This window comes from Arctopsyche grandis, chromosome 11 (genome assembly GCF_051622035.1).
Source record: "Arctopsyche grandis isolate Sample6627 chromosome 11, ASM5162203v2, whole genome shotgun sequence".
NCBI classification, from domain to species: Eukaryota; Metazoa; Arthropoda; class Insecta; order Trichoptera; family Hydropsychidae; genus Arctopsyche; species Arctopsyche grandis.
This window is the reverse complement of record NC_135365.1, coordinates 18,885,979-18,897,425: the sequence shown is the minus strand read 5'-3', so window position 1 is coordinate 18,897,425 and position 11,447 is coordinate 18,885,979. Positions and strand designations below refer to the sequence as shown.

Below are 11,447 nucleotides of genomic sequence, written 5' to 3'. Positions count from 1 at the left end.
ATATATATATATATATATATATATATATATATATATATATATGTACTTGACTCGCATGTAAATATGTACATATTATATACAGTACACGAGTCTATTAATTTGGTATACAAGGTCAATTGTCAAAATCTTATATAACGAACAGAATTACAGAACTACAAGCCAATGACCTAGACATCTTGTAGAAAAAAGGTCGGTTTTCCGTGTGCTGGTTATTTTAAGTCACAAACTGGCGTTAGTGTAAACACAATATATAAAATACGAGGAATTTACATTATCTTCAGTTTGTATATATCATTATCTAAATTACCTTTCAATTGTTACACAACATTCCGCAAGTGATATCCCACGCCTTGAATAAAGTGAAAGGCGAGTCTGTACCAAAACCGCAAACGTCGTGTAATTAGTTTCACAAGGAATTCATAAGGTAGTGAACGTCATCGGAGTCTCCTCGACAAAGTAAGATAAAAATTTAAGTTTGTTTTATTTTAACAATATGCCATTGTCATTCAAATTATACCGTTTGTACAACCTCATCTTGTAATAATATATTGAAATTATAATTATGTGTGTACATATCAATATTGCGTGCCAAATATGTATATGCAAATGTACTTTCTCTATAGTATGATATGCAAAATCAACCTTTTACAAGTTTTATTTTACTACATGTATATATGATTAAACTACTGTAATATATGTACATACTTATGTATATATCATACAACTATCCAATATTTTTTTCAGTAGATGTATTGATCAGTAAAATAAAAGTGACACATCACTAAAGTGACCATACGTCCCGTTTTGAACGGGACCGTCCCGTTTTTAGGTAGCCTGTCCCGTTGTCCCCATGCACTGCTTCGGGACGTCGAAATGTCCCGTTTTCAAAAAGAGAGCAACACACGGTAACAATTTAAAAATTGTTTCCAGTCTTAATTCGCTTAGAAAGAGTCATTTCACAGATGAACAAGTTGTGAACGACCGAAAAAACGCAATTGCAAGTTGCAGTTCTTAAAGCTATGTTGTTAATTAAAATCAATTTTAAGAAATCCTGCCAAGAATTTCATTCTTATTTAAAAGTAAACCCAGTAAATACTTAAGAAAATTTGTTCATCAGAAAAATATAAAACAACATAATTTTTTTTATATTTATATTATTCATTCATGTTCTATTCTATTCCTCATCAACATTCCTGTTCTTTTTATTAATAAATAAAAACTGAAAAAATACGCGTTTTCTTGAATACACATACTATTACGTAAAAATTGGTAGAAGTCCCGTTTTGAGGACAAAAATGAATGGTCACATTACACATCACATACAAACATACAGTGACGGATCAAATAATGGGGGCCCCAGGCGCATTTGAAATTTGAGGCCCCCACTTCAGTAAAAAAATGCTATCATCGTTTTTTACCATGCTTGTATGATAAACCGTCACTGCATACATACATACGTATTTTAAAGTATTTTATACAAATAAATAAAAATACTTATTTAGGTTTTATACTCGTACTTATTTGGTTACTATTAGTATAAAATTCATTTCTTTGTTTGTTCATTTTCTTGTGTGTTTAAATAATACGAGTTACTACAGATTAATTTTGATTTTTTATGTAAAATTGTTCGTTTCAATACTCAAATGGAAAACAATGTAAGCCATTACCAATTGCAGTAATGGATATATATTAAACTATTTTCGTTTTTATAGATAAAAATGAAACTATACTCAGTATCCGATGGACCACCATCATTGGCAGTTCGCCAAGCACTGCAATTCTTGAATATTCCTTTTGAACTCATAAATGTTGATTTTGGAGCAGGAGATCACATGACGGATGAATATGCTCAGGTTTGCTATTCCGATGCTTAAATTATTTTGCAACCGAGTTCATTACAAGTGATAACAATATTTAAATAAAATTTTATAGAAAAATCCCCAGAAAGAAATTCCTGTTCTCGATGACAACGGATTTCTTTTGGGTGAAAGCAATGCTATTCTTCAATATATATGTGATAAATACAAACCAGATTCGGAACTCTATCCAAAAGACCCACAAGTTCGGTAAGCAAACAATTCATTTTTTATTTGCCTTGTTTTTAATAAATGGAGCATAAATTATCAATCAATCAATAATAAATTACAGATCAATCGTCAATCACAGATTGTGCTTTAATTTGTCAACATACTACAAATATATTTCTGAGTATACCGTAAGTCTCAATAATTAATCAAACAGTATATTTTAATTAGAATATTCTTAATATTTCAATACAACGTACATATGTATAAATAGATGGCTCCAATATTCTTTGACTACCAACGTACACCTCTTGGCCTGAAGAAAGTCCACATTGCTTTGGATGTATTCAATACTTATCTAACAAAACTGGGAAAGAAATATGCCGCTGCTGATAATTTGACTATTGCTGATTTTCCACTTATAACAGCAACAATGTGCTTGGAAGCTATTGCTTTTGATTTTTCTTCGTATAAAATGGTAATAAACAGTATATTCAATCAAAACTAATTTTATAAGTCTGCTAGCAAATATTTAATGAATCATTTATTTTATTTTTACTAAGGTATCCAAGTGGTATGCAACATTTAAAAGCGAATATCCCAAATTGTGGGAAATTGCAGCTGTTGGTATGAATGAAATTACTGCTTTTGAAAAAAATCCTCCTGATTTATCTCACATGGAACATCCAATTCATCCTGTGCGTAAAAATGTCAAATAAAATTGAAAGTGTGAAAATGTAAAACAACATGTAGTTTTGTATACAAATGTATGTATATGATAAAATAAAGAATAAATTGCTTCTTTATAAAAAATCAAACACTAGTTTTGTCAAACGATATAATATTATATTAAGGAATTATCACTTTAGATCCAATAAAACCAATACACATGTAGTATGTATTGGTTTTATTGGTATGCACACTAGTTGTACATACTATGTATGTGCCTACATATACAAAAATTCTACTGAATTATAGAAAATTTACGATATTTTGATTTTGTTTTCAAATAAGATGGCCTTGGAATTATATTAGTAATGTGTCCATCTTGATTTTTAGTATATACAATAATATTATTCATCCTAAACTCTAAAAAATAAAAACTTAAAATTAGAGAAAGAAACTTTGAAATAAAATAATAATCATTTCATTTGAAGCATACTTATCAATGCCGATAATGTATTAGCAGCCCTAATCGCCTTTTCATTATTTGGGGATAGCTTGTATATGTCCTCAAAGGTAACTTTCTTTTTTTCCAACCACAGTGTATTTAAATTTTTGAGTATATCAACATCTTTCCATTCACGTCTGTGAAAACAAAAATCAAATTATTTACATTTGTACGTATACAATTGATTGACAACAATGTTGAAATATAGTTAAATATAAAATAATAGCCATTTTTTTATCAATTTGGCAACAATGAATCAAATATGGTCTAACCACCTTTTAAAGTAAAAAACTTATTCAAAATTATCAATAATGATAATATGAATATCAACATTTAGCTTATTCATAATTAAAAAAATTCAACAGTTTGAAACATCAATTAGTTGATTGTACATATAGAAAATTACTAACCTCCAGTTGAATGGTCTTTCAATGATTTCATAATTCCACGTTTTGTTTTTAAGAGCATTATAACTCCTGCCAATTAACTGATCACTATTGAACTTAGAAGATATTATAGCATCTTCTAAGTGAAGGTCACATAAATACTTTGGGAAGTATATACACAACGTAGTATGATTTTTAGTTTGTTTAACATCTTGACTCATATTAATTTGAGATGTGACTATACCATCCGCTTCAAATTCCATAGTATCCCTGCATTCATTTAAATTTCTACCACCCGGATTTATATTGTCACCCAACCAATTCCCAGATATCTCATTCAATATATTATCATGAATAATATCTTCCTTGCCTTGTAACTTATCATCAATATTCCTTAATATGCTAATATCTCCATGAACTTGATATGTTAATCTCTTTTCATGTGAATCTGGTGAGATTCTCTTTTTTTTTATGTTAACAATATTTCTGACAAAATTATTCAAAATTTGTCTGTCAATGTTTTTGTCAGATTTTGACATTGACGGGAAAGAAAATAACTTTTTCCTTTTCAATATATTTATGGGCTGAGTTTTCTGAAATATTTTAATTTTATTGAACAATAAATTAAAACCCATTATATAATATTATCATCCATCAAATTCAAGATGACATTGATTGACCATGACGCTCAGCATTGAGCAAACGAGAAGATATAATATTAATAATTCGTATTTTAATGTTTTGTGAATCGTTTTCGTTCAATTTACATCTGTAAAAGCACAATATTTAATTTTAGAAAGCAAAATTGTCTGCTGTTACCAAATTTCAGACGTTTACTTTCACATTGTACAAAAAATATTAAATATAATAAAAAATAAAAACTTGCCATTGTCAAAATATTACTAATATTGGATGTATTTTTACTTTATCTATGTTTTTTTTTGTAAATCTATTATACAGCAAATTTTTTTTTTTCAATGTGATTGATTGATTCAAATAATATTTCTTTATTTGTTTTGAAATACTTTTTAAATATAATAATTGGTCAATATCTCAAACAATGCAATCGATTTTGTTTGAAAAACATGACAAATCATAATTAAATTCACAATATCATATCACTAATTTTGGATTGAATTAAATTTACTATATCATATCACAATTTTGCCTACTTTAGCTTGAAATTTTATTTCACCAGTTTTATATCGTAGCTGCACATAATTTGATGAAAAACTTTTATAACGGTCAATTGTCACTTTCTTTTTTCTATCTGGTATATCCTCTGCAAAATATTCTTCTAACTCCATTTCCTCCAAGAAATTCCCAAATGTTTCATTTGTGTTTATTGCAATTTCGTTACGTATTGATTCCTAATAAAATGTTTTATAAATTTTATAGTCTGTCAAATATTTTATTTAAATCAATGTATATGTATATATATATATATATATATATATATATATATATATATATATATATATATATATATATATATATATATATATATATATATATATATATGTGGTTAAATAAAGTTTTCCAAATCTCAATATCGCTAGATATAAAATTTGAAAGCAAAATATATATTATTATTTCAAGCATGCATTGTCACATGATATTATTTTAATTTCGTTTGAATGTATGTACATATGTGAATTTGCATATTTTATCTGGTAATAAATCTAAATATGAAAATAAATATTTACATGGGACATCATCTTTACAGGAGACATATGCTCCAATATGATATCTTCTTTTGATTGATCTCCAATATTAACTGAAATTTTTTTAAATTAATAAACTATTAATATTAACTTTGAATTGATGTCCTCAAAGTATTCATAACAAAATCACAAAGAATATCCGAGTCTACAGATGACAGATTATAAATAAGCAGTATATATTATAGACAGATTATAAATAAGCAATGTTGTATATATGTAAATTCATTAAAATTTAATTTTAGTATAACCTTCATTTATAAAGCTATCATGGTGTTGATCATCTCGTCGAACTGTTTCTATTTCATCATCAGATGGTATACTGATAAAATTCACACAAAATAAGGAAAGGTATGTATGTAAGATTAATAAATGATTATTTTCAATACAATACGAGCAAAATTTACCAATTCGATTCTTCGTTTATATTCAACATATCACCTAAAATTAATTTTAATTTATTTAATGTGAACAATCAGGTACTGTTTTATGAACATAGAAATTCATACATACGAAAAAGTTCTTCCACTTGCTTTTTGTATAAACAGCAAGTGCCATAAACTAGATTAGAAGAGTATCTAAGAGAAATTCTATGTTTCACATTATTTGATTTTGACACAATAACCTCTTTTAAATCATCACTAAAAAATAAATAAATTTTGATAATAAGCAGTTTATTATGACTATTAAAATTGTTTATTTGCTAAAAACAATGAATTCGACATTTAAAAAAACTGAACAATACTACTACATATTATTATATACTAGTTGTTTTACCCGGCTTCGCTCAGTATTTGTAATATAAACAACGTAAACATGGTGAATCTAATAGTAAATAATCATTTGTTTTGTTTTGTTGATTAAAAAAATCGACTCGTCGTCAGATAAATGTTGACTTGTTTACTATTCCCGACCAAAGTTACTTATAAACATATATATATGTATTTACAAAGTCTCTTTCGAAATTATATATTAGATGTACCATAGATATAGATACTATTTCTATGCTATCTAATATATAATTTCGAAAGAGACTTTGTAATTATGTATGTATGTAAGGTTTGTTGGGAACACCGAAAACAAATCAAAGTTTCTATGACGACGATATCGATATCGTTGAATATTATTTTTTTTCGATTCAAATCAAGTTAATAAAAAATAAATGAATGTTTACTATTACATTAGCCATTGTTTAAGCGGTTTATATTACAAATACCAAGCGAAGCCGGGTAAACCACTAGTATACTACATAATACTACTGATTACATATTAGGAATATTTCTAAAATTAAAAAAAAATGTTTTTATTCTACAACTACAAAATATACCCAGCCTTGTCCATCTAATATGTATCTAATTTCGAAAGAGACTTTGTATGTAAGTATGTAAGAAAATATGTAATGTTGGTTGGGAACTGTTGGGAAAGTTTCTATGACGACGATTCGATTTTTTTTTTTTTTTGATTCAAATAAATTTAATAAAAAAACAAATGAAAATTTACTGTTAGATTCGTCATGTTTAAGCTGTTTATATTACAAATACTGAGCGAAGCCGGGTAAAACAACTAGTATACAATAAATCTGTATGTAGTAATATTCTTCAAAGGTCATATTTGAAAAATATAAATCTAGTGAATTTTGTGATCAAAAGTCATCACAAACGTGCTAAATATACTTACGTAAAACTTTTTTAAAAAATCATCAAATATTTCAAAATCTAACGATATATGTTCCTATGTACATATAAACATATGTACATAGCCCTTTTTTATCTAACCAAGTAATAAAGAAATTTAGATAACAATCAAAAATTACCATATTTCTACAAAAGAAAAATACAAATTATATGTAAGTATATATGCTTAATACATTTTTTATTACGTTCCTTAATTTACGCCAACGTTTTATCACGCACAAAAATTCTTGAAATATTCGTCAACAAAGTCGATTACTAAGTATGTATTTATCAATTACCAAGTACTAAACTTAATAGGTATACATATATGTAGTAGCTAGATATTTGGTTTAACACGTGTTCATCAATAAAACAGGTAACTGACTGACCAAATGTGGGAAATGTTGCCGGAGAGGGTAGCACTATTATGAAGATCTCGTTTCCATGCCGCGATCCAGGGTGAATGAAGACGTTTCTGTGGTCCTATCCAACAATTTCGGTGAAACATTACGATACAATTTTAATAAAACTGCGACGTTATCACCATAGACAAAAGTTGCCAATCGCAATATTGTCTACCTACCCCAATATCTGGTAATAATAAACATCGTTCACCTATCATAAAAATTCTTACGTGCAGTGAGGATGTGCTACTAAATTGCTAAACGTTTCGTCTTTAAAAAAAATTAAGGGAACATTTAAAATGTCACAACCAGAGATCGGCGACTAGGATTCTTTCATGCACAAAAAATGGTTCACTATTTTCAAGCCTTTTTTTGCTCTCTTGCTTTGTAGGACAAAAGCAATAGATAATAGTTAACAATTTTTTGTGCATAAAATAATCCTGGCTGCCGATTCTGGTCATAACATTCCTATAATGGTCCGTACGCACCAAACCAACGACGATTTTGGGCCAACTTTTAAATTTAGCTCAATCTCGCTCGTTAGCTTAATTTTGATATTTAATTTCAATTTTTAAATTTAATTTTTATTTCGATATTTTGTACGCTACTGGTTTTATCCTGCTGGTTAAAACGTTGGACCAAAATCGTCGTTGGTTTGGTCCGTACGCAGCATAACACTGTTCGACATGAAAAATGGTTCAGAGACGAGATATGACTTTTCTTATAGATATATGCTCAGTGAACATGAATCTGGTAATAAAAAATGTTGATTGGCTCGAGATTCGGAGATATATGTGTTTTTTTAAATCGCGCGACTTTTCTATATCTTGGTGTTGTTCGGTCGATGTCTCAAAATCTGTCAATTTCCTGTTCAAAATGAATATTATAGAGAGCAAAAAAAAAAGGTTCACCATAAAAATGAACAGTTGTGCGCAGGGTCGCGCCACGCTATAGTTATAATTTCCTAGATATGTAAAATTCGGTGATATGAAATAAAATGTTAATTTCCTCCACTGTGAGGAGGTGCGCAACTTGAATCGCCGCTGCACACACGCAACCACATTCCTACCAAAAATGCATTTTTTAGTACCCGAGGTTTTTGTTACGTAGTGGAGCATTAGAAAATTAGTCACAAGAAAAACACGAACAACACAAAAAAATCATTAGATAATCAACAATTGTTGCCGTCGTATTTAATGATTTTAATCCAAGTGCCCTAAGACTAACAACTATATTATTTTCTATATTTATGTAAATGTACATGCACATCTCTATATAAATGTACATATTTATAATCTAAAGCAGTGGTTCTTAGCCTTGTTGGAGGTACTGAACCCCACCAGTTTCATATGCGCATTCACCGAACTCTTCTTAATTGGAATCCTTCTTAATTGGCACCAGAATCATATGATACGGGTGTGTGTCTTGACTTCCGCCGAACCCCTGAGACTGACTCACCGAACCCCTGGGGTTCGATCGAACCAGGTTAAGAACTACTGATCTAAAGAAAATTAAATGTGTGACAAGTGCTAACCTTTAAATTTTAAATATAAAAAAAACATGTGAATGATTTTTTAATATAAAATACAAAATGACAATTATTTATGAAATATCAGAGAATGCAAAAAATTAATCACATATGTATATATTCATGTACACATGTATGTACCTACATATAAATTATACATACGATATGTACATATAGCCACATAATATTATATCTTACTCACCATCTAAGTATTAAATATGTATGATGTGTGTTATTGTATGTATGTACATTATAAACTTCAAACCGCATCGTACATAAAACTCAACTTCCTGTTTTGAGAGTGATATATATTATATGTAAATAAGATGTTTTATGTCCTTCTGCTATTTTTTACATGCTCTTTGCGGTTATCCTTGAGATAAGAACGAAACAAGTCACAATTTATACGTTACCTAATAAAAATCAACTTGAAAAATAAAATAAAACACATATTCCATTTTTTTTTCTCAACTTTAATCCACCAGTATAAGCCTTCTTGGTACAAAATATGCGTTCTAACGACAATCGTCAAAAACGTATACATATTTAATTTACGTAAAATATATAAAAACCGAAATTAGCGTGATACACAACGCGCCAAATAAGTGAGACAGGCGAAGGAACAGCAATCTTCATGATAAACACACTGAAAATAAAATCAAAATTTCATAATGACATAATGTTTTCTAATAAAAAATATTCAATAATAATTATTTATAATTAAAAAAAAGAGATTTGAATAATATGTATATATTATATGTATATGAAGGACATTGAGGAAAATACCAGAAATTGGGGAAAATTCGTATTTAAATTGAATCATATGTATGACTAACTGGCATTTAACTACATAATATTAATGCTTATTCGATTTTACATAAAACAATACGATTTATTTTGAACAGAATTTTAAAGGAAACGTATTTAACTAATCTTACCGGCTCTCCAACTTTTTTACAATCTTCTTTAACAAATGGTTTCACCGCTTGGGTCGTTTGCACCGGAACTTGGTTGTATCCATAGTAGTTATTATATTTGTTGTAATTAGCCAACAAATTCGCTAGCTCTGCGTATCTTATGGCAAGCAGATATCTGTTCCAAAAATCACCATTGTTGTAAGCAGCTATGTTAACGTCAACAGCATTATTTACTTCATTGTCAGGAGAGGCATTTCCGGCACTAGTAATGCCAAGAAACGCGAACATCAAAACAATTAAGAAACGCATCTTGAATTGATTTTACAGAAGAATCCGAACAGTGAAGATACGAAGAAACTGGAGTACTGGTGACGACTGACTGTTTGTCGCCCCGGGTGAGCAACTTATATGAGTTGAACATGATAATGAATGTTGTTGCAACTTACGACTAAAAAGCAACGAGAGTCATCAAACCAACATTGTCACATACGATTGGTGACGCCTTTGTTATCGCATGTCTGTACATATGTATTTACATACATACATACATATGAATGTGTGTATGTATGTACATGAAATCACACACACACACATCATCGGCTGCAGTTATTTTACACATTTTGCTTCAGGTGATAAACCTAGAGAGATGTTCATATGCATTGTATTTTTTTTTACTTTATCTATTTGAATGTATGCGGTGCGCCCAGTTCGACCAATTCGCGTTTTCTAATTTTCTAAGCAAACGAGAATTTCTAAATTTCTCGTCTGCTTAGTATAGGAATGGAGAGAGCACTAGGGATAAAAACATAAACTTAAACAAAAATGTTTTACATAGTTAAATACTTAATTTACAAGGTAAACACTATCAATTAAAAATGTATGGTAATAATTGATTTTCATACGTTAATAAGGTGTGTCAATAGTTTAAAAATCTATGAATGATCACAATATTTATTGTATATTTAAGGTATTACATACATGCAGGCAGCACCGCAGCTACCATATGTTCAAATGTGTGCAACGCACACAGGCAGCCGAAATATAAAGGTGGCCGAAATAAATAAGAGCTAAAAAATTATATTTCTTAAAAATACGAAACAAAACACCGTACTTTTTAAAATTCATTTATGTGGTCTTGTTGTATATTTGTGAATTACTGTAACACACCCGAACTATATGTAATTCGGGGAAATAGCGGGATAGCAGGTATAGCTTTGGTTTGGGTTTTATTATCTTTGTGACTACCAGATATATTTCTTCAAGGATGTTGAATATTGGTCATCGAAAGAACAATGTGGGATTGGGGGTAAAAACACTATATTTTCATGAATGAACTTGAAAACGCACAGTCTCTCTTGTCATCTGGTCCTTTTCAGAACTAAATTTTTTGGTTTTCTTGGATAATTTTTATTATGATTAAAATTTTCAAAATTATATTTCTCACAAGGTAAAATTTTTTGATTTTTACTTATTGTACTACTCGCATGCACTTTATGCATGGTTTTTTGTCAAATGTTTTTTTTACCGATCATCGACGGCCGAAATTGTGTATGAACACAGTAGCGGTGATCTATGAGGAAGTAAAAATAATAATTCTTTGTTTTTTTTTCAATCTTAGTGCGT

General features: G+C 29.1%; 3 protein-coding genes across 4 annotated transcripts; 1 reads left to right on the top strand and 2 right to left on the bottom strand.

The window, feature by feature from the left end:
• The first annotated feature begins 67 nt into the window (after nucleotides 1–67).
• LOC143919282 (glutathione S-transferase 1-like) lies at nucleotides 68–3,108 on the top strand. The gene is made up of 6 exons (XM_077441520.1): nucleotides 68–456; nucleotides 1,713–1,853; nucleotides 1,933–2,066; nucleotides 2,149–2,215; nucleotides 2,299–2,502; nucleotides 2,588–3,108. Exons 2-6 carry the CDS (start codon nucleotides 1,719–1,721, stop codon nucleotides 2,741–2,743), a joined length of 696 nt encoding a protein of 231 aa, XP_077297646.1. The 5' UTR covers nucleotides 68–456; nucleotides 1,713–1,718; the 3' UTR covers nucleotides 2,744–3,108.
• On the bottom strand, nucleotides 2,853–7,490 carry LOC143919281 (uncharacterized). Of its 2 annotated transcripts, XM_077441518.1 has the most exons (9): nucleotides 7,365–7,490; nucleotides 5,816–5,943; nucleotides 5,710–5,743; nucleotides 5,554–5,624; nucleotides 5,288–5,358; nucleotides 4,754–4,951; nucleotides 3,606–4,174; nucleotides 3,187–3,332; nucleotides 2,853–3,113 (listed from the first exon to the last, which is right to left on the bottom strand). In XM_077441518.1, exons 1-9 carry the CDS (start codon nucleotides 7,481–7,483, stop codon nucleotides 2,989–2,991), a joined length of 1,461 nt encoding a protein of 486 aa, XP_077297644.1. In that variant the 5' UTR covers nucleotides 7,484–7,490; the 3' UTR covers nucleotides 2,853–2,988. The 2 variants fall into 2 exon arrangements, with proteins under 2 accessions (XP_077297644.1, XP_077297645.1); XM_077441519.1 differs by lacking the exons at nucleotides 5,710–5,743; nucleotides 5,816–5,943.
• Nucleotides 7,491–9,373: 1,883 nt separating this feature from the next.
• On the bottom strand, nucleotides 9,374–11,179 carry LOC143918958 (uncharacterized). The gene is made up of 2 exons (XM_077441085.1): nucleotides 9,846–11,179; nucleotides 9,374–9,553 (listed from the first exon to the last, which is right to left on the bottom strand). Exons 1-2 carry the CDS (start codon nucleotides 10,131–10,133, stop codon nucleotides 9,485–9,487), a joined length of 357 nt encoding a protein of 118 aa, XP_077297211.1. The 5' UTR covers nucleotides 10,134–11,179; the 3' UTR covers nucleotides 9,374–9,484.
• Nucleotides 11,180–11,447: the final 268 nt, after the last annotated feature.